At 39.7% G+C, this 22,669-nt stretch overlaps 1 protein-coding gene across 1 annotated transcript; it reads right to left on the bottom strand.

Moving 5' to 3' along the window:
- Positions 1-713: 713 nt before the first annotated feature.
- On the bottom strand, positions 714-22,001 carry LOC145458955 (ER degradation-enhancing alpha-mannosidase-like protein 3). Its single transcript, XM_080337467.1, has 19 exons — positions 21,938-22,001; positions 21,721-21,871; positions 20,657-20,797; positions 19,614-19,760; positions 18,515-18,667; positions 17,564-17,717; positions 16,973-17,078; positions 16,699-16,816; positions 16,530-16,641; positions 14,684-14,800; positions 12,498-12,665; positions 12,319-12,414; positions 10,809-11,024; positions 10,396-10,556; positions 9,653-9,848; positions 8,918-9,082; positions 7,496-7,661; positions 4,848-5,039; positions 714-3,564 (listed from the first exon to the last, which is right to left on the bottom strand). Exons 3-19 carry the CDS (start codon positions 20,779-20,781, stop codon positions 3,392-3,394), a joined length of 2,565 nt encoding a protein of 854 aa, XP_080193593.1. The 5' UTR covers positions 20,782-20,797; positions 21,721-21,871; positions 21,938-22,001; the 3' UTR covers positions 714-3,391.
- Positions 22,002-22,669: the final 668 nt, after the last annotated feature.

The raw sequence follows: 22,669 nt of genomic DNA, 5'->3' as shown, positions 1-22,669 counted from the left end.
GTTCAGTATACCACAAAAATTGCGATACAATGAAAATATGTAGATGGGAAGGTGTCGAAACCACTTGGAATAGTCTTTGAAATCAGACACCCACCTTGGCCTAGGCCAGGGGCGGGTAACTTCTCCAGTTGGTGGACCTGACACTCGGCGGGCCGGATTCCTGAATCGATACATTAATCGCGAATTTATTCACTTATACCGGGAATATATCGTATTTAACGTAAACTTTAAGCGATTTCTAAAGACTGAAAACCGTGTTCAATGAATTTATTAACGTAATGTAGCCCACTTTAATACGAAATTCAAACTCTACTTTCCCGTTCATTTTCATGATTTGTTTTCTTGGACGTTGGGTAGGGTTATACTCAAAACAAGTGGCTTCGTTTAAAACGGGTCGCCAACTCAAGAACAGGTCGCTGGTCACTTTTATTCGTCGGTCCTGTTAGACGCTATCTCTTGCTCTTTTCTTTCATTCTTCAATAGATCTTTCACTGGGCTTTTTGTCGCCGTAAATACAGTGACACGGGGACAAGGAGCCTAGAAATACCTCCGACGCCGGCCGCCTGCATAGACGGCGCTGACGCTCACCGCTACGCTATCTCCTCCGCATGAAAATATCCCGAATCCGAAACAGGATTACCATTCTTGTCCCGGATAACCTTGACCTGTCCATAATCACTAAACTAATATCAGAGACCAGTCACTTCCAAACATTATCCAGTCATCCTTTTATTGCTTGCCCAAGGCATTACTATTTATGCTGGAACCAACAGAAGCTTGAAAAATATATATTAATGAAGGCAGTAAAACACAGTGCGAGAGATTCAACCCACGCCAGTTCATATTTACTATCATCAACAACAACGGACACAGAGACTTGAATATATAAATACACATACCATCAGGAAAATAGAGATATTTCAGAATTCGGAAACAGCAAGAGGGTCATCGATAGGTTGTATGGAGCGAAGTAAACAGGAACACTAAAAAAGCATAAAAGGAAAGAATATCTTGTTTTGATCTTAACACATTAATATTTAATTCTATTGATATATTCCAGGAAATATGTGGATTTGAAGATAGCAGCGCTAACAATACAGTCAATGAACAAAAACTACTAGAAATTGATCGTTATTTTGGATGACTGAGCACAGATCCTTACCATTAACATGAGGAAAATCAAATATATTGAGAATCATTGGTACGGTCTATTAATTCACCCATACGGGTAACACAATTACTTTAACCGCAGGTCAAAATCAGTACATAAGACATGTAAATGCTGCATCGCGACAAGTATTCTGACTAGCATGTATCTGTTTGTGATTGCACCACAATGATATTAAATTCGATCTTAAATTCAATCCATAGCCTACTGTTTTTAGAGGAAGACACCCAGAGGCAGTCTTTATTTAGTCTGGGTTCATTCGGAAAACAAGCCAGAAATCAGAACAAGAATCAGAAGATACCAAATTCAATAATCCTCATTTCCTGTGACAGAAATGATTGTGTTCCTGACAAGGAAACCTGGTTGTAGATTCACAAAAAAACTTTGAATCATTGTATGGCTCTACAAATATGAAACACCCGAACCTTTTTGTTGGGTCCTTCACAAATTAAGACGAGTATTCAGTTGTACAAATGTCCCTGGAAACTAAAAGGCAAAGGTACGCTCGGATTGCAGAAAACTTTGGAGATTTATGTTCTAATAAAAATCATTTTGGGCCAGGCCACCAAAACTCAACGAGAGGTAGATATGAATCATCACCTTGAAAATTTAGGGCTAATACCTCGAAGTTAATTGGAAAAATGTCGGCTCATATCGAAAATACTAATTTCAAAATAACTCAATCAATCAAGTTTTTTAAGACCTCAGCATCCCCAATCACACACAAAAGAGTAAAGAATCAATGAAGCAATGTCATAGCCTACCACAAACGCGCACCATGCGAATAAAAGTCGGTATTCTGCACCAGCAGCGATAAAAGCGTGCAGCATTGAGCACCCTGCGTTGGCAAAGAAATGAGAAAATACGCCAGCAGGCCGGTATACACTGCATGCATAGCAGAAACCACCCTCACGTTATTGTTTGATTCGTTTTGACAATTGTCAATATTTTTCTGGGGAGCACTGCTTCCGTAAAAGAAGAAAATATATTTTCCGAGCAACTGCACCACTCTTTTTGGCAGATTAGCGTACTTTCAGGATTGATGACTATTTTGGCCAGGATGTTCTACTTCAATTTCTAAAACCTTGCGGCACCAGCCAATATGATTAAATAAGTTGATTTCGATAAAAAATTACCGTAGGTTTTTCATGTCCAGATATGAAACTTATCGGAAGCAAAATTTAATCCGATTCACAACTAATTACCATATTTTTGGCACGTGTCATCAACGATTATCACCGTTTACGAATATTTGATGACAGAAGCATGGGAGCTAGGGTTGTTCTAAAATAACTTCCAGATTCCAGTGATTCCCTAGAAAAACGCAGCACACCAAATTTTGCTCAATTCCAACAAGCATAAGCCACCGCAGAGCCAATTTAAATTCTTTATTATGAAAAATTAAAAGAAAAAATTTCTTTCAACCCCATGAAATTGTTGAGTTGTCTTCAAAAACGATGCGAAACAAATTTGACTCAATTCCAACCCGTATAAGTGAAGTTAATGCAGCTGAAAGTGCTGGATTTGCAAAACTAGCATTGTCGGTGGGTGGGTAATCCCAGAATTATTAATGAAAAACTCAAATAACTCCGCTTCTACGGGTTGGAATAGAGTCAAATTTGTTTCGCATCGTTTTTGAAGACAACTCAACAATTTCATGGGATTGACAAAAAAAATCGGAATTTTTTTTTCAAATTTTTCATAATAAATTGAAAATTTTAATTGGCTCTGCGGCAGCTTATACTTGTTGGAATTGAACCTAATTTGGTATGCAGGGTTTTTCTGGGTAACCTGCAAATTTAATCAGTGAATCACTGGAATCTGTAAATAATTTCGAACAGCCCTAATGGGAATAATGAACTAAAGGTCAACCACGCGTCGATACAGCAGTTCAACGAACCAAAGACAATATAGCTTGAACTAACGCGCACAACATTGTTCGGACAAATCAAATGCGCACTTCCCAGGACGATCTAAATCGCGAAACACACAGCTTGTCAAATGAATTTCGCTATGCCAACAACGTAAACTCGTTGGAATCACCGTTCAACACACTCTGCACTCGTATATTGCACAGTTCGGATAATATCCGGGATCCTCCCGTTAATCCCATGATTTCCTAAAGAAAAAGACGGCAGCGGCCTCCGACATCCACGCTTCCCACCCGGTGCATACAATGAGGCGTCTGTTAAGTGCATTTTGTACGGCGCGCGGCGCTGGTCGTTAAAGTTCGTCCTTGTGTTTTAAACCGTCCGATTCCTTGGTTTTGTCGGAAGATGATTTAGATTCGCCGTCAGGTTCTAACGTCGAACTGTTTTCAGGTGGCGGACTCTCCTTCTCCTTACCATTTTGCCCGCTTCCTGATGTTTCCGAGCCATAGTCCCTTATGACCTCGTCTGTAGAAAACAGATGATGATTAATAATAATAATTGAAGAGTTTCTTAGAGGTACACAATTTAATGTACGATTGGATAGTTCACACAAATGTTGTAAAATTGTGCAGAGGCGTCAAAGCAGTCAGTACTGCTAATCAACTAGTAGTAGAACCGCAGGACGCCACACCATAGAGATTCATTTATATGTATACTACTTCTACATTAACCTATATATAGATTCAGTACCATTACGGTGACTTTCGGAAGAAAATGAAAGCGGTCAAAAAATTTTTCCTGATTTCATCTTTACTATGAGACCGTGACATATTAATAAACACCTGGAAGTTAAAAGCATTTCTCACCAGCACTTTGAACTCCGTGCCCAAATCCAAATCGCGACTTTGCTGCTAACCATGACTCGGTAATTCTTGAACTAATAAATTTGCCTCATATCGTCAATCGAATTCATCGATTTTAAATGGTTTCTTACCATAATTCCACAATCCTAGTTGGAATTCCAATCCAGAACCTATCCCTTATTAACCTTGCGACATCAAATACAATCCCTAAAACCGAATGAGTAATTTTACCATTCGAATCCAATGTTAAATTTAGGTTGAAATCTCCCATTCGAGGATTTTTATGACAGCCACCCCGAATTCGAACATGCAACGATGTCGCATTAAAGAAAAAAACTGGATTCATTATACTGTATCTGTGCTTATTTGCCATCATTACAGAATTTGTGTTCGGTGCTTGGTATGATTTATTGTATTAAGTGGTTGAAAAACACCACATTTTACCGACGGTCATCCGAATCTACTAAAATTTTATAAATCTCAATCGCATAATGCAACAAGACGGGCGCATGTCATATAATTAGAGAGATCTAGCACCAAATTTAAAATCGGTGTAGAAATTCGGAACAAATTTTCTGCAGCGTGTCGGAATGTAGAGTTCACCACTTTAAAACTAGTGCTCATCACGATGCTGCTAGCATTACACCCAACGTTTAAAAGCCTGAAGTTCGTTTGATTCCAGTTACGTGTGGAAGCTAAGAAGACTTTTTAATGAAAATCCCATAAATTTTGACACAAGAATTTAGTGATAAAATATAGATCAGCAAACAGCAAAGTCACAGTTCTTTTGAATATAAACTCAACTTTTTTCGATTCACCGCCCTCTCGAAATATATTTATAGGATTTTCGAAGTTTCATGGGTCAGCAAAACTCATTTTTAAATTTACTGTTTCTAAAGCTGAAAATGGTGACAACCATCGACCAAGATCAGTATTAAACCTTACCCAGCGACTTCTGTTGGTAGCCCATCGATATCACCAAGGACTCCTGTTCGAGGCCGAACTCTTCCAAGCAGGCTTGGATTATTTTGGCCTCTTTCGAGAACAAGAACGCAGAAGGGATCGAAGTCTCCGTGGAACCGTCACCGGCCATCGTGAACGCGGGGCCTTCCGCAAAGGCCGACTCGGAATTGTTATCTGGAAGAATGAGTCGTTTATCGAATATTACTATGAACGTTACAAACGATTTAGCCCCGAGATCTGCGTTTCACATTTCAAAACATCAGGAATACTTATACCTTATATCAGGGTTGTAACCAAGTCACAAGGTCCCGAGTCACAACTCAATCTTCCTTTAAAAGTGTTGCCTCGAGTCAAGTCTGAGTCATAGCGTCATAGTCATTGTGTTCTCTGTTCAGTTTTGAGTTTAATGCGGTGTAATTCACTTTGTTAAACTTTGAAGAACTTCTTGGAGGTATAGAACTTCAATATACAATTAAATAATATATTCATATTGAAGCGAAATAAGTCGAAAAACGACAGGATAGATTCAATATGAATATACTATTTAATTGTTAAACTTTGCCAGAGTGATATAGAAGGGCTAGGGCTTGCATTCATAATATCGTCATTTTACTCAGTTCCAACAGTTTCTGGCCCTATTTTCCAAGTATCAGGACTGATGGGCGAAATACGAATCATTGGTTACTTCACTATTCTTTGAAATGTCTGTCTTGGTCCTTATGCCCTTAACCCTTACGAGGTGGGGCCATATTTTGCAGAATTGACCTTCACTTTTCAAATTCTCACCGTGACCCCACCAGGTCTTGAATCTGGGCCGTTCCAGTTTAAAAGTGGGCGGAGTATAGCCCTCTACCGATTCCACCCTTGATCGACACCCCATGACGTGTCTGAGGTTTTTTAATAAGTTTAAATAAACGAGCTTTTCCCCCAAAAAAATATCTCTCTCTCAATTTTCAAGGCTGACCCTCAGGATGGCGTCAGAGAGAGGAATGTGATGCTTCAGTGCGTAGCCACTGTTGCCTGGTTTCAAACAAACCGTAAACCATGGTTGTAAACCGCGCGGTTCGTTAGATATCGAAAAATGGAAAATACATATAAAATTTACAAATGGGCGTGGTCAGTGAGTGGTCATCAAGGTCAAGTTCATGATCAAGACTCAATCGGCCCCTACAGTCCGGTTTATGGCATAAAACAACGCGATATGCTTTCTTTTGTCATATCCAACCATTTGCAGGCATAGTATACCTGTTTATGACTCATATGCTGATTGAATTTGCACTGAAGCGTGACCAAAATTTACAAATCCCCCTCAGAAAACGTATTGATGTTTGAAACGGTGAAAATTTACACAGAAAACCGTACATGTCGACTTCTGATGTTCTGGCAGATTTTCCGACAATATTTCCCACTCGGAAAATATCCGGAAGTTTTAGGTGATAACCATATTTTATTTTATTTTCAATTTTTTGTTTATTTTTATAAACCAAAATTTTTGAGTAAGGTACCAAATACATCGGAAAAGTCTCGGCTTTTCAAAAAACGTAGTACCCGATGTCTAGGGCGTGTCAACATGGAGAAATCGGTGTCGGAGACATGCCATGTCATATATGATACGCCCACCTCGTAAGGGTTAATATATGATAATCTATGTGATGCAGGGCTGTAATGACTCGAGTCGAATTGTTTTGGTGACTCGGCTTAACTCGAGTCATTTTCTAAAATATGGAAAATGACTCGACTCGAGTAGCGGAAGGCCAAGACAGTCGTTGTCACTGCGATGAAAAGTAAGCTACCATATTATTGGTATTTCGTCTGCCAGTACTTGTGTTTGTAATATGGGGCCAAAAACTGTGTAAAGTGACAAAAATTACAATATTATGAATGTGTGGCATTCAATACAACCCAAACAGAGTTGTAAAAACGTGAATTTAACAGGATTAAACCCCAGAATGCACAGTGAACACAGTGACTTTGACTCGAACCTTCGGACTCAGACTAGACTCGGTGGCGAATTGAAAATGAGATCAACATGTTTTGTCATTTGAACTTTGTAGTGCCACCGTACTGACACATAAAAAACCAGCAGAGCAAAACATATTAAGTTGTAATACCGTGCGAAAATACAGCACACAAAAGGCCTATTCGAACATACAACATTAGACACAAGATAGGCATAGCGGGTATTTCAGTGCGTGCGGCCTATGGAAAGAAGCAATCCAACATGAATTAACGAGCAAAGAATCCACTCAACGACCCGCCAACGGCTAATGATCGACTGCCGGATATGGCAATTGACAAATTCATTTGCAGTCATCATATCCAAGTATATACAGCGATTACCAGCGTCTTCATCCGAAAATTAGCCCAGTGACATCTCAACCGACTCTATAATAGGCAATTGACAGGCAATTCAAAGATTATCTTATAGAGTAGATGACATGACTGGAATTTATGCAAGATATCTAATCTCATTTGAACATATCTCCTAAAAAGCTATGCTACTCCTGCAACCTTACTATATTGAAGCCTATAAGATAGCATAACCCTCAGCACGACTGGACAGCACACAAAGAATGAAAGTCATTCGGTTTAGATAACATCATAATCAAGATAAGCAATCAGTTTATTACCTATGATCAACGCAGCCACCCCGCCTGCAAGCTCGATGTTCAGAACCTTGGTCACAAACATGCAGTCGCCGCGTCCGGCTAATACGATTTTTCCTCGCAAATTGTCGGAATCTTGCAACTTGGAGCAAGCGTTGAAGGGGTATGCGAATTCGAGAGCTCCCACTGTCTGAAAATTACATAACGGGCAGTAGTTTAATGTCTGCACACTTATCTTACGCGAACGTTCAAGGAAGATTCTTCAGGCATATTGGCATGATAAAAACTTGGTGACACAGCCTTTTACTGTCAAGGGCTTGCAGAAGCTAATTAACGTCGTTGGCACAATTGATCAGCGATATTGCCCTCATCACATAGAAACACTTAAAAGAGAATTTGTCAGACAGAAGATAAATCGTCCGATGGAATCGCACATTGAACAATAACCAGCATTCATCACTGAAAAACGGACTAATTGTACAGTGCAAACTATGGCGGAACTATAGTCCGGCAGAGTGCAGTTTCTGTATTAGTCATCTTGAATGAATACCGCAATCCCGATACTAATAAATTTTTGTTGCTGGGAGTAGTTTTGGCCTGTTTCGTAAATTACCACTCTACTGGAACACCGTCTCAAAAACGAACAATAACGTAGTAGATACAGGCCCACGATGGTCGAATAAAATGCCAGCTGCACTGTAAATGACCATCTGGTTATTATAAATTTACCTTTTTTTTCAGTAGAAAACATAGTTGAAACTCATTTAGTCAAAAACTTCCTGACTACACCTAAAAATCAGTGCTTGATAAACTTTCAAACCCGGCAGCCAATTTAGAAAAAAGTTTTCAAGTTTCGCTTCATTACTTTTAAAACTTTGTGACGCTCATCAACAAAATGAGCATCCGAGATGAAATCTCCTATTGTGCCACATTGGAAATAGTCTATTGATACAAACATATTGCTGTTTATAAGCGTTTTGTTGGGGTTTGTAGAAAAAACAAGTACTTGGAAGGGTAAGGTCTATCAGCGTGACGTTGAAATATTTTCAGAAATCCATTTTTGTCCTGTGATATACATAACATAATCACTACTCCAAAAAAACCATAGTATGTTATTTTCAAGATACGCCGTTTTTTACTGTTTATCGCTAGCCTACAGTTGATATTTGCACAAGACAGTTGCACTAAATTTGAACTGTAACTTGGGGGCAGGGGTCCGTTACGGTTAGGGAAAATGAGTGTCAACTTACCATCAACAAAACTGAATAGTATATTCATATTGAAATGAACCCGAATATTTTCGGCTGACACTCGTCAGTCGTCACTAATCAAAAATCAACTCACTACACAGATCCACCCAAATATTGCAACAACAGGAAAATAAAGCATTACTATTTCACGGCCAAAACTACTTTATGAGCCGCTGATCCACATTAGGCAGCTTACAGGCGGGAGTTCCGACATGGACGGTCCAAACTGTGCGGGTCCGCCCTTCAGAATGATCGCCCCGAGATAAGGTTGGCTCAGCAACTGAATGAGAACGGGTTCCACGGACTGTTCTTCGGTGGCCTTGTTGAGCTCTTGAATTTCGTAGAGAAATATGCGACCTTCCTAAAAGAGCAAACAGAACAAGTTTGCAAAACCCCGGTAATAATCTAATGGTGCAAGTGTTTGGAAATAGCCTACAACTTCGGACAAGTTATATGTGAAAACGGTGGAGACTTTTTTAACAAACTTCGTTAAATTCTGACAGTGCAATTAAACGACCGTTGGCATAATAATAGAGGCTATAGCAAACATAAAAGTTTCATTTCTTTCAAAGGATAGCGAAAAATCACGACCAAATTAGTGGTTTTAACAGGACTCCGGGAGTTGCGGCTTGCAGAAACCTTAAAAGAGGCACGTATAAATATATTGTGTCAAAAAGGCGGCTTTATAAGAAGTTTCCTGCATGAAATTCAAGTTGCATACATATGTCTTGCTCAAATTTAGGGTTAATCTTGGTTGTTCAACGGTCCGAGACATATATTTTGAAGGTTTACTGATCCGCGAGGTCAAAATGGTTGATAATCACTGTTGTATAATGGTCTTCAAGTTATAAATCAATGCACTCGTGCAGAATACAAGACGTAATGTCACGTTTCTAAAAAACGCTGGTAAACGTCAATCCAAATCACTCACCGCGGCGCTCCTTTCCGAAGTAGCCAACTTGGGGTCGAAGTTCAGCTGGATTTTCCCCTTCTCGATCACCTCGGTCGTGATTCCCATCAGCTTGATTAGATTGATGTGGTCCTTGTCCATCATGTCAAAGTCCTTGGCGACCAGCATCCGCGGGCCGTCAAATCTTAGCTGCTGGGTCACGGCGTCTTGGCCGACTCTGTAAATCGCAAGTCCACGTAGCAGGCTAATGTGCTAGGGCCAGTGGCGGCCTAAGTAGTTATTGCTTGCACCCGAGAAAAGTCAAAGCAAATGCCTCAATTTCAAATCAATTACAAGAAGCGGCGATTTACACGACAAGCAAAAAAATGACTTGTAGTTACTAATTACACCACAAATTGGTGTAATTTCTCCAACATATTCAGTCACCGTGATACAGGTGATATTTCACTCAACCGCTATGACAATTTGGTTCGTTAACGTGATGGAAACACATCTTAAAGTATTTTCTACTCTTCAATATCCAAGTCTAAAATGTAGGTTGTTTTGCTTAAAATCTGTCGAGTAGAAGTGCTTCGTTACCGATCAATGATCACGCCCGGGAGTAACTATGGTAACTTTCTTGATTCGTTCAAATTTCAATACGAAATTACAAAGCCATAAAATTTTGGATATGTGCGACACTTGGCAGGCCTATGCTAACATAGAAAACTAACTATTGCATTTAATGAAGACAAGTCTGCAACCAGACGACAATGATAACGTACTTGATCTTGCAAGAGGCTTGCGAGGCGGAATCGGGCTGCAGCTTGTGAAAAAATTTCCGCACGGTACCGCGTACTTTCTGAAGATGCTTCAAGTTTGTGGAGCGTACGTACTCGCTGTTCTCGCACTGTCGTTCCATTAACCGTTCGGATCCGCCGACAGACTGAGGTACAGCAAGCAGTTTAATACTGCGAAAGGGCGCCTTCCGAAATATGTTTACAACTCGCCGAAGAAAGAGCACAGGCTTTTGTGCCGTTTTCAAATTTCTTAATACAACAGTAACAATTTCACTGATCAAATACCAAAATCGATTATTCGAACTCTCCATACATTTTCAAGATATTAACGACAAACAGGAGATGACACAGCAGAAGGTCAAGCATGACCAAACTTGAATATGGCAAAAAAATCTTACGCTGGACGTTTTATTTCCGTGCGGCGGCATAGTCGACAAGTACAGCGGTAAAAGGTGCGCTTCGGTGGTGAGTAAATAATTTTCCATCTTTAGCCCCGGGCCGGTCGTGCCACATTCCGTGCTGGTCGCGGGGGAAAACAACAAGTACAGATACTTGAACATCTCGGCGAGGAAATACGAGTCCATACGATCCTCGTGATTGAACGTCCGAACATCCTGCATTTTTCAACGTACTTCAGTTGAGCCTACAATTATTCCACACAACCAAGGTCGCAAGTCTAAACCAATACATGAATAATACGCCCAGAATATGTCTTTTATCCATTCGAATAAACATGTTACGAGTGAGAAAAATGAGTATATTATTATGATCGTCACCAAATAGTTCAAAAACCTGACTTGATCTCGATAACGAACATTGAACACTACGACTCGGACTCAAATCTCACGACTACGACTTGACTTGGTGGTGACTTGAAAATGACTCAACTTGACTCGAGGCAAAACTGTAAAAACAAATTGACTTGCGACTCGGAACCTTGTGACTTGGTTACAATCCTCTGGTCCAATAATAATATCAGTATAATAGTCTATAAGCGCCATACTCGGATAACTACAATAGATAACTAGACTTGTTAGAATACGAGGCCAGTAAACTGATTGTAGTCTAATTTAGGGAATGTTTCTATCGTCAGAACTTCAATTCGAATCTCATTTTGATTTTCCTGTAAATGCTACAGGATAACTATATCGTGTTAAACGAGAAAAGATTGGTTTATAGACATTTGCCATTTTTTTGCCCATAAGAATCAATTCTGCTAAATTTTGTTAGAAACTATTCAATTAGGTATCTCATTAAATTTCTTAGTATTTGTGAATTCAGCAATTCTAAATCTATAGAGGCATGAACAATGTAGTTTCATCAGACACCGCCCTTCAAAATCTCACAAAGCCCAAACATATTCATGGTTGAACGCACAAGCATCCTGTTTTACCATACTCCACTTTGACCTTTATTAGTTGGATACAAATAATGTTATCACATAACCCGGAATAGGCTTCTTCTATATTGTAAAATCTCTTGTAGTAGGCTACAATCGGCAACCTTTGGTCCATATAGTATTGCTAAAACAGCTACATAAACAAAGTTGGTCAGAGCGGCAAAATGCATCCTCAAAATACAATTGAATATGATGTTCATATTGAAATGGTCCCGAATATTTTCGGCTGACACTCGCCAGGCGCAATCGTCAGCAACTAGCAGAGAATTGGAAAGAACATAGTATATCAACAATCGTACCATAAAATACGATGTCACCGGCATGAAATTTCGAAAAATCTTGTATCTTGACTAATGCTACTAGAAATGATTACAATCTTCAGCAATATATTCGGGCGTCAATGTGACATTGATTTTAGACTGTTCGTATTATGATTTCACGCATTGAACTGACACAAACTTATCCCAAAAATATTTTATTTTTATTACACAATATGAAAGCAAACTCACTTTTATCCCGGCGTATCCGCATTCCACCCTGGTATGATTCTCCAGATTCTCTATAATCGTTCTGCCGACCTCAAGATAATACGGGTCTTTCGTGGCCTGAAACGCAATTAAACTGAATCCTCTGATAAACTACCACAAGTGTAGGAATTTTCCCAGCTCTAAACACGACACAAAATTACCTGGTACAGAAGGTACGTGCTTTCGGCAAACTCGGGCCGTAGCGGGTACTGTCCCCAGAAGATGTCGAAACTGGTGGTGAAGGCCTCGGGCAGAAATTTGTGCCGCTGGAACACCTGGTAGAGCAGCTCGTGGTTTTCGATCGCGGGCAGCAAGTCACCTTTCAACACCTGAAATCCACATAGCGACAATCAAGAGGCTGTCAGTGACAGTAAGTACTTCTACTCATTCAAAATAATTTGCCTACCGGTACGGACAAGAGAACAGCGCGAAACTTTTGATTACTGGTACTTCCACTTCTTCTAAACAGATTTTACGCAAAACTAGGCTTGCATACTTTCTACAATTGGGATTCCAACAACTAGAAAGAAGGTTTGGGATAAGTTTGCATTGCTTTTACGTGTGAATCAGGGTTGTAACCGAGTCACAAAGCTCCAAGTCACAAGTCAATCTCACTTTTAGAGTTTTGACTCGAGTCAAGTCGAGTCATTTTCAATTCATCACCGAGTCAAGTCCGAGTCATCGAGCAGAGGTTCGAGTCAGAGTCATGGTATTATGACTCGAGTCCGAGTCCAAGACATTGAGTTGACTGCTCAGTTTCCTGTTAAAGTCTTGTTAAATCCACTTTTATAACTCTGTTTGGTGACATCGAATGGCTCGCATTTATAATATACTAATTTTCCTAACTTTTAACAGTTTCTGGTCGCATTTTTAGTACCAGTCCAGTACCAATAGACGAAATCCCTGTTTTTCGAAATTACAATGAAATGTCGGTCTTGGCCATCTGAGTCTCGAGTCATATGACTTGGTTCGAATCATGCGCAATGAATCGAGTCCAAGCCGAGTCAATACACAGATTGAGTCGAGTCGAGTCATTTCCGTACTTTGAGAAAATGACTCGAGTTAAGTCAAGTCATCAGAAAATCGTGACTAGAGTTATTACAACCCTTGTGTGAATAGTCAGGAGAACCACAGTAAACAGCCCCTGCATCAAGTTAACTGAATGCGGGTTGCCATATTTTGAGATCCGAAAAACATATTTTGAGATCCGAAAAACATATTTTGAGATCCGAAAAAACGGACACTTTTGACAAACCACGGTACGGTTAAAAATACTGTTGTGTTGACTTAAAAAATGTCATTTATCCAACTCGACTCGCGGTAGATCCACTCTAAAGTAATTTTTAGTCAATCTCTGCCGTGCAGATCAAGATTGTATGTCATTTATGGCGTTTTTTAGCTGTGCCCGTGCAATCGCCTGGTTGTCAAAGCTGTAAAGGAGCGCGAATTGCCAAAAATAAGGACATTTAGGCGTCCTCGGAGGATATTTCCGAGTTCATCAAAAAGGAGGAGAAATCTGACCAGAGGATGCATGGTAACCAGGGTTGTAATGACTCGAGTCATGACTCGACTCGAGTCACGATTTTCTGATGACTAGACTCGACTGATTTTCTCAAAATACGGAAATGACTCGACTCGAGTCAATTCGTGTATTGACTCGACTTGGACTCGAGTCATTGAGCAAATTCGCATGCATCGAACCAAGTCATATGACTCGAGACTTAGACAGCCAATTTGTAATTTCGAAGAATAGTAAAGTAACCAGCCCATTGGCATTTCGTCTATTGGTACTGGTACTTGAAAATGAGACCAGAAACTGCTAAAAGTGAGGGAAATTCGTATATTATAAATGTGAACCATTCGATATCACCAAGTACAGTTATAAAAAGCGGGTTTAGCAAGACTTTAACTGAAAACTGAGCAGCGAACACAATGACTCGGACTCGACCCTCTGCTCGCTGACTTGACCTCGGACTTGTCTCGGTGGTGAATTAAACATGACTCGACTTGACTCAAGTCAAACGTATATAAGTGAGATTGACTTGTGACTCGGAGTCTTGTGACTTGGTATATATAGTCTTGAATGATGAAGATTGCACCTGTCTGTGATGTTGTTATATATTCTGAGGCAGTAGCAAACATACATCTTGCAATTTCGATGAACTGATAATATGACCCCTCGACTACTTTGGCGACCTACTAATTTCACTTGAAGCAGTTTTGACCGCCAAAATGGCTAATAGAGTAGAAATATACAGCGCTACATCTAGTTCTTCATGATTACCAATGCTGAACATCGACAATCCCTGGTTACCGCGAGGAACTACATAATTTCAAGGCTTCTTACCAAAAGTCCAGGCCAGAATGCTCCGAGAGCGTCCATGAAATTCCGCGAAGGGGTGTTCGGCTGGTGCATCATCACGTTGATGAGCAACGGGCCTTGCTTGACGTACTGCTTTATAGCCTGAAAGTGAGGCGCCATGGTGAGTTTGAAGCACCGATGCAGCTTTGAGAATGATAACCGAAGCCTGCGTGACGTTACTCACGGCACAACCGACACGCGATTAAAGCTATGCCATTTATCGCAGATATACAAACAAATGTTAATTAAAAATGCATTAAAAATTTGGGCCACGTTTGAATTCAGTTTCGCTCTAATGGATTCGATTTAGATATGGAATTTCCAATCATCTTATTGATCATGTGGCGTATTGAAGTTTTTAGTAGATTATGGCATGATACCGAGTGAATTCAGGCCTTGTATTGAAGACTACTGTATCGCTCATGCTGTCATCTATGGAATTGGCCTCACTTAATCATATTTTGTGATACACAATGTTCTTTCCAATTCTTGACTAGTTGCTGACGATTACCCCTGACGAGTGTCAGCCGAAAATATTCGGGTTCATTTGAATATGAACACACGAACAACTGGAACAATATGAAATGCTTTATCAAAATTCGAGTCTATTTGAGAAGCAGGAATATGATATAAAGAATAAAATTGTTGAACAACACTCCTCAATGTGCACTCACCTGGACAGAAAGCCAAGAACCAGAATTTAACACGATACAAATTTACTTGAAGCTTCCAATAGTAGCCATCAAAATAAAATCGTTGGAATATTTCTCTAATAAGTTCAAAATTTTTCACCCCTTCTTACTTTGATAGAGCTCAACTTTGTGTTGGGTCCACAGTGTGTCAGTAACGAAAAAAATTATTATCAAGACACAACAACGATGTCCTGTTTTTTAATTATGATCAAATTATACCAAGGAATATTCATCCAGCACACGATGACAAGTGCCTTCTGCATACCAGTGTAAGATGCTAACAGTGTAACATCAAAATAAATAATTGATAGCATGTAGCTAGCATTAAAGATTTGTTCCAACTAATGGTCATTTCATGCTGTCGCCAATGTTACACGAAAATATCATACCACCACATTCGACGCTGACTTTTTCCAGTACAACGGTAGAATTGTGTTACTCAATCACCAAATCAGAGGATTTGACCCTTAGGAATCAACAAAATGATGACATGCCCGTTGGTACAAATGAGTTAGTGACTCCTGCATTAGAGTGATTTTATTTATGCACGGAATGAATTGATATTGAAAAACTACAAAAAAGACTGCGAACTAAGCACTATGCTATGAATATTCAGATTATTACTTTAATTCATTATAAATTTTTGAATACGGTTATCATACTAAAGATAGTTGAGCCTGTCGAAACATTGAGGTCGACGTTAGTAGATTTAAGGTCATGACGTAGAGTTTCAGAGTATGGTTTGAGCATTTTTGATGGTATTGCCAAGTTAATATCTGCATTACTGGGATACATAACAAAAATGTTACTGTAACAACATATGTCTCGATTAGGATTCGACAAAAAGAAAATTTGTCCCAATATAATCGTGGACTGACACTCAGTGGCTCCCAATCTTTGACAGTCCAGACCCAAGACACTAAATTCAGACATCTAGGTCCTTAAAATGATCAACAGCTTATAAAAATCACACAAAACAGTGTTTTTGACTGAACATGAACATCTTTAGGAAAGGCATTCAACAAAAAAGGTCATAGGCACCCTGATACCGCATTGTAGCACCATTAGAATCTGGACGGTACCCTATTTTGATCCATCCTACTGAACGATTATGAAATTGGATACAGCATAAGACTTACTGAGTGGTGTGCATTGAAACGAAGTAAGTACTCCTCATCCGAGAAAACGATGTAAGCTTTTAGGAGATATTCATAGTAGGAATCGATACCCGCACCAATACCGCTTTCCTTCCTAAAAGCTGCACGTTTTACGAATCACGCCAACCTACAGCAAATTCAAATTCCTTACCTTATCCATTCGCCATCGTGGACATTTAGTACAGTCCCCATCAGATCTGACGACCTCTGCCTACGAGACCACAAGTAATCCATGGCTTTACGTGCTTTATCCTCATAAATGGGGTCACCTGGGCCGAGAAAAAGCACAGCAATTAACCAGTATCACAGGACACAAATATAAAATGGAGATGATAAAGTTTTAGTGACAGCAACAGTATCCATATAAAAATTACAAACAATATCAGATGATGAGGCTTCAAGCGAATCTAACTTCAAAGACTTACCAGTAAACCTTGACAGGGCAGCCATTTCCAAAATCATAGTGCCCGCGCACGCAGTGCAAGTGTCTTTATCATGGATTCTATTGACAGCTCCCGTTTTCAAGTTTACCTACACACAGGCATAGGCAATACAGTCATGATAGATTATGCTTGATAACTGAAATATATCCAAAGAAGTCGGTAAAAATAGTCAAGGATATTACCAAGACTATGTAGAAATCGGGTTCTGAAATATTGCCCTAGTGCAGGGGTACTGAAACAGTGGGAAATGGAGTTTGAAATTCTTTTTTCTAATTTTCTTATAATAAATACAGAATTTTCAAACTCCTGTACGTTCACATCTACCAGTTGGAATCGAGCCAAATTTGGTGTGCATGGTTTTTTTCGGCAACCCAACAATTTAATCAGTGAAAAATAAGTTCTTTTTGAACAACCCTAATGTTAGGGCCTTTCCAGTGCGGGAGTTTCGCCCAGCGGATTAGGGATCCTATTCTGTACGTGAATAAAACATGCTTGGCCGGAATATCCATTACGTACTGGTACAATAGAGAATCACGTTTAGCAAGAATTTATGACAAGGACAAATCTACGTACCCGCGACATTGGAATTCCAGTTGTTGTGTTAAAAGCGGGAAGCAATCTATCCCCCACTTCCTTTGCCATCCTCAACAAAGAACCGTTGTACCATTTCATTCGGTCGTGCTCCAACTGGATTTCTAATGCTGAGGCATGGCCCCCGAGCAAGCCTCTGCGACAGCAACAGAAATTGTTGGCCACGGCACGAATTCAAAGCAGTCTAGTCAGCATTGATACTAGCGTATAGTAGATATATTATCAAGCTACCCACCGTAAATACTATCATTATATGGTTACGATATGTCCTTTTTCAAGAGGATTTGTCCTCTTGAAAAAGCGAAATTGAAAGTGTCCTCCGAGGACGCCTAAATGTCCTCTGTTTTGGGGGGAATTTGTTCCCTTTTATCAGAAAAGTATTAAAATGCCACGAAACAGTCGACTTCTAGGCAGAATTGGTGAGTGACAACCTTTCTTTTGTCGAACGCAGAAGTTTTGGTACAAAATTTTTTTCAAATTCACCAGTTTTCTTAGCCGCTAGCAGTACTTTCGGAATTTTCAAGTGTCCTCTCTTTCGAATATGGCAACCCTATAATATTACTAACCAAAGAATTCAAAAACGAAAAAAATGCTAAATTATAAATGTGGAGAGTGAAGCTATTACTGTTAAAAAGTTTTGATTCGCAAAATTTTTGTTTTTGAAATTTTTAATTTGTAATAATAGTATCTACAGGGGGTCGGGGTAGCTCTACAGCACTCAGATTGAGTCCAATCATTCACCAACAGTAACACAGCCAGCTAGACCAGTGCTGCAGGTACTGATAGTAACAAGCTTTCTAGATCTACAGCCAAATCTTTCAACATACCGAAACAGGCATTGCTTGGTGTAATCTCACATTGGCCTTACAATCAGCGTTTACAAATCTTACTGGTGACAGACTCTAACTTTAGTTCGAGAAAACGCAGAATTACCCCAAAATTCGAATGTTGGTTTCAAAGACCGATACAATTAGATTGGAGTCGAAACGGACGTCAGTTTCCACTTTCTTTACGGCATCCTCAAACTCGTCGTACAATCCCAAAACAGCCAACGTGTCCAGAGTGTCGATCAGAGTCAACGAGAAACTGAACAGGAATTCAAAACATATTCAACTGTGATCTTACGCAGCGGCAGTAACGGCAGTCTCCTGCTAATAGCTGTGGAAATATACTAAAGCATTCACATGAGGAGCAATGACTTCAAAGGTGGCCTGAAGTTTCTTCAAGTTAAAATGCAATTGGATAGCATATTCATATTGAAATGAACCCGAATATTTTCGGCTGACACTCATCAGGGGTAATCGTCAGCAACTAGTAGAGAATTGGATTGTATATCAACAACTGTACGCTGTATCACAAAATATGACGTCACCAGAACGAAATTTCGAATAAGAGAGGGTTTAATGTACTATTTTAGTGTACAATCTAAAAATAGTAGGCTACATTGAACTCTCTCTAACTCTCTTATTTGAAATTTTGCGCTTGTGGCGTCATATTAGAGCGATACGATTGTTGATATACAATGTTCTTTCCAATTCTCTACTAGTTGCTGACGATTACCCCTGAAGAGTGTCAGCCGAAAATATTCGGGCTCATTTCAATGTGAATATACTACTCAATAGAATAGTGAAGTTCTGTACCTCCAAGAAGCTCTTCAAGTTAAGATGCGTAGATCGTCAAAGATAGTCAAATAGAGTTTAAAGATAGTCAAATAGAGTTTAAAGAAACGCTGTAGATTCCTACTCCAGTACTGGTGCAAGTAAAATACCGTATTAAATTCCAAAACATGTCAAAACTACTTGAAATACTAAATATAAGGCCTGAAAAGTAGGCCTACTCCAGTAAGTAGGCCTGGTTTCATAAAGTTCTTTCAAAATTGCAAGATATATAATAGCGACCAACGCAAAATGACACCAAAAATTGGTAGAGTCTTCAAAAATATATTCAGTCACTGTCAGTCACTGGTAAAATAATGCACTTCATATGAAGTTGCAGTGCTAAAAATAGATTAAAGAAAAGAACTCTATCATACTTTCCCAGTGCATCGTCAACATCTCCCCTTGATGTCGTAACTCCTCGGTATCGGCCTTTGCAGGCTATTGGCATTAGTTCGTCGGCGGGATAGGCGTGTTCCATGTAGGAGGAGTAAGCATGTGTGAACATTTCAAGAACTTTATCCCTGAAAAAAGTAGACTGTTGCAAGAGGAGGCAGCTTTTGATATTAAACCACATAAAGTGCTACCTTCAACCATTGAATGCTCAAGAAAAAATGGCTAATGCGCCCAGAATAGAGACAGACGTTTCGGCAGGGTTTCAAGTCCCAATGTTCTGGGTCACTAGTAAATCCAACTGTTATTGTTTTGACTCGAGTTTCAAGTCCAGTCATTTTTATTTCACCACCGAGTCAAGTCCAAATAAGGGCGCAACAGTTCGAGTCTGGGTAGTCGTAGTTTGTACTGTTCAATATCGAGTTCTAACCAGGTTCAACTCTCTGTGATACTGATATCGAAGGCCTCAGATTCATAATATACTTATTCTTATCACTCTAACCATGTTCATTCAAACAGATAAACAGATAAAAGTCAGTTTCTGGGTCTATTTTTCAATTATTGGTCCTGATATACAAGACTTGGATCAATCATATCGAACGTGTCGAGTCATGCGCAATGACTCGGGTATGCCTACAAGTCGAAAAAATACACAAATTGACTCAAGTCGACTCGATTCACATCCCATTTTTAAGAAAATAATCCGAGTCAAGACGAGTCAAAGAAAAATTGGGACTCGAGTCATGACCGGAGTCATTACAACTCTGCATTTGAGATTTATAATGCAGACCCGGCCTCAGTGGTGCATTAAGAATGAAATAGTACCTCAATTTCAAGACACAACTATTTATTAATAAACTCAGCAAAATTGTGGTATTGTGGCAGTGATGATACATACAGATACAGGTAGAGACTTTTTTTAATAACTTCAAGATCTAGTAGGGTCAATTAAAAGTTATGAACCAAATGAGAAAATCAAACAATGTTCTTGCACATAAACTAAGTCAAGTCCAGATTCTAAACATACCTCAACTGGACTTTCTTTGCCGGAGTGATCGTTCCGGAATTCCATGCTAATCCATAGACAGCAACACAAAAGGACAAACCGAATACCCAGACACCCAACTTTTGGATGCCATGCCCTCCCGTCATAGCCTAGTGTAAAGATCTGGAAAGTTTGAGATTCAATCATAAATTCGTCTAGGTGAAATGGTCGATAGTTTGATGCACATCATTTTACACTACTTTGAAATTTATTACGTCATAATAGATGTCACAAGTCACATGTAAGCGAAACAAAAATGAAATCTTTCTTAGGCCAGACTGGAATCGGTGGTTGTTTTCGACAACATGTTGTGCGTGACAGACGGATTTCTCGTGTGATTGGAAAATTTCATCCGCGTGACGGAATTATTTTTCTCTCTGATTCAATACTGAATTACTTATTAAACGACACAATGTGCTAAAATAGATCTGGTATACGCCAGACTAGGGTTACGCCGTATATTCGCTGTTGCGCAAATGCCACGCTTGCTTGCGTAACATTGTAAAGCGCAAGCTCCCTATTCTGGATATGGACTATGGTAACGCTTCATGACGTCAGCATAATTCATTAACCGGCGTGATCAGACATAAATGCTCGCGTGACGTTGCGTGTGCCGTTGCCACCGATTCCACTCTGGTCCCAAGCCAAGGTAACGTAGCAAGGTAGACCCACTGACCCAGCATGCTTTTAGATCAGGTTCCCCGCCACACTCAACTGTATATCTATATAATATAGGCCTATTCACACGGGCCAGAAAAATCAACCTTGATAAGCTATACGTAGATCGCATAAAATGCAACTCCTGAATTTCGCGCAATCAGCCTGATCTGAACATAATTGCAGTGCGAAGTTGTTGCTGGATTACAACCATTTTGTGGTAAATGTTTCACAAATAAATTGTGCAGTCTCAATACAGTACAGATCCTAACATAATCTGACCCCGTATGATATAGCCTAATACATAAATACCGAATAGCGAAGAGTAAGAGGGCTACTTATTGCAGCATGACACAGTATACGAGTCGTAACCGGCTATATACACTAACAGAGCTATATCATATCTCTGGTACGCAGTTTACATGCAAGATGCAAAGGAAGGAAGTGTATTTGCGTCTACAGCGTCGCGGTACTTCGACGATGACAATGTAAAGAAAGAGAGGTTATCAAGTCCTCAGCGTCAACACTAGTGCCAAACGCCTTATACAAGCAACTCTTTTGGTCTGATCTGGCCGGCGTTCGAACGAACCTATATACAAAATCTACCTAAACCACAGACAGACTTGACTGGAGTATGCTAGGATACGTGTCAGGCTGTCACTCCAGAAGAGAAGCTTGCGCCTCCGCCTGGTATGCTTATTTGCTTATGTGAGTCTCTAGTCACTACCGCCGTCAGTAGTTATGAATAATTGGTTGGACTTTGTTCACAATGTTTAATACGACAGATCATCCGTAGTTCAATAAATTAGTAGCTAATCCAACTATAGTCTAACTATACTATACAATACATATACCATTACCTACTCGTACGCACAATACGTTTGTAATCTATAGTTTGACGCGGCCCCGTGGATATACTACGACATCGCACGTATCGCAGATATCACTCGGGTGTCTGACTAACTGTATATCCTGGAGAGAGAGAGAGAGAGTCTTTATTTTCATCGAACCAAAATACATAACAAACGGCAGTGATGGTGGTACAGAAAATATGCGTGCACAGTATTCGGTATTAGATAGGAATGATCGATAAGACCGTGAAGGTCATCTAGTCTGATCACACCAGCATCAAACAGGTACACTTGACTCAGAACAGTCTGGCTGTAAAAAAATGTTTAGTTACGAAAGGAAAATAGAAAAAAATTAAACAATGGTAGCAAATGATCAATGAAGCAATGTCTGGACGAGGTAGGGCAACAGTGTTAGTGTAACGACAAGAGGTGATCAAGTAGGGCTTTTTTGAATCTATTATAAGGCAATTCACGGATATGCGATGGT

The sequence above is a fragment of the Botryllus schlosseri genome, chromosome 16, assembly GCF_051294905.1.
Source record: "Botryllus schlosseri isolate E-star chromosome 16, Bs_hap1, whole genome shotgun sequence".
Taxonomy (NCBI): Eukaryota; Metazoa; Chordata; class Ascidiacea; order Stolidobranchia; family Styelidae; genus Botryllus; species Botryllus schlosseri.
The sequence above is the reverse complement of the archived record's forward strand: the minus strand, read 5'-3'. Positions and strand labels throughout refer to the sequence as shown.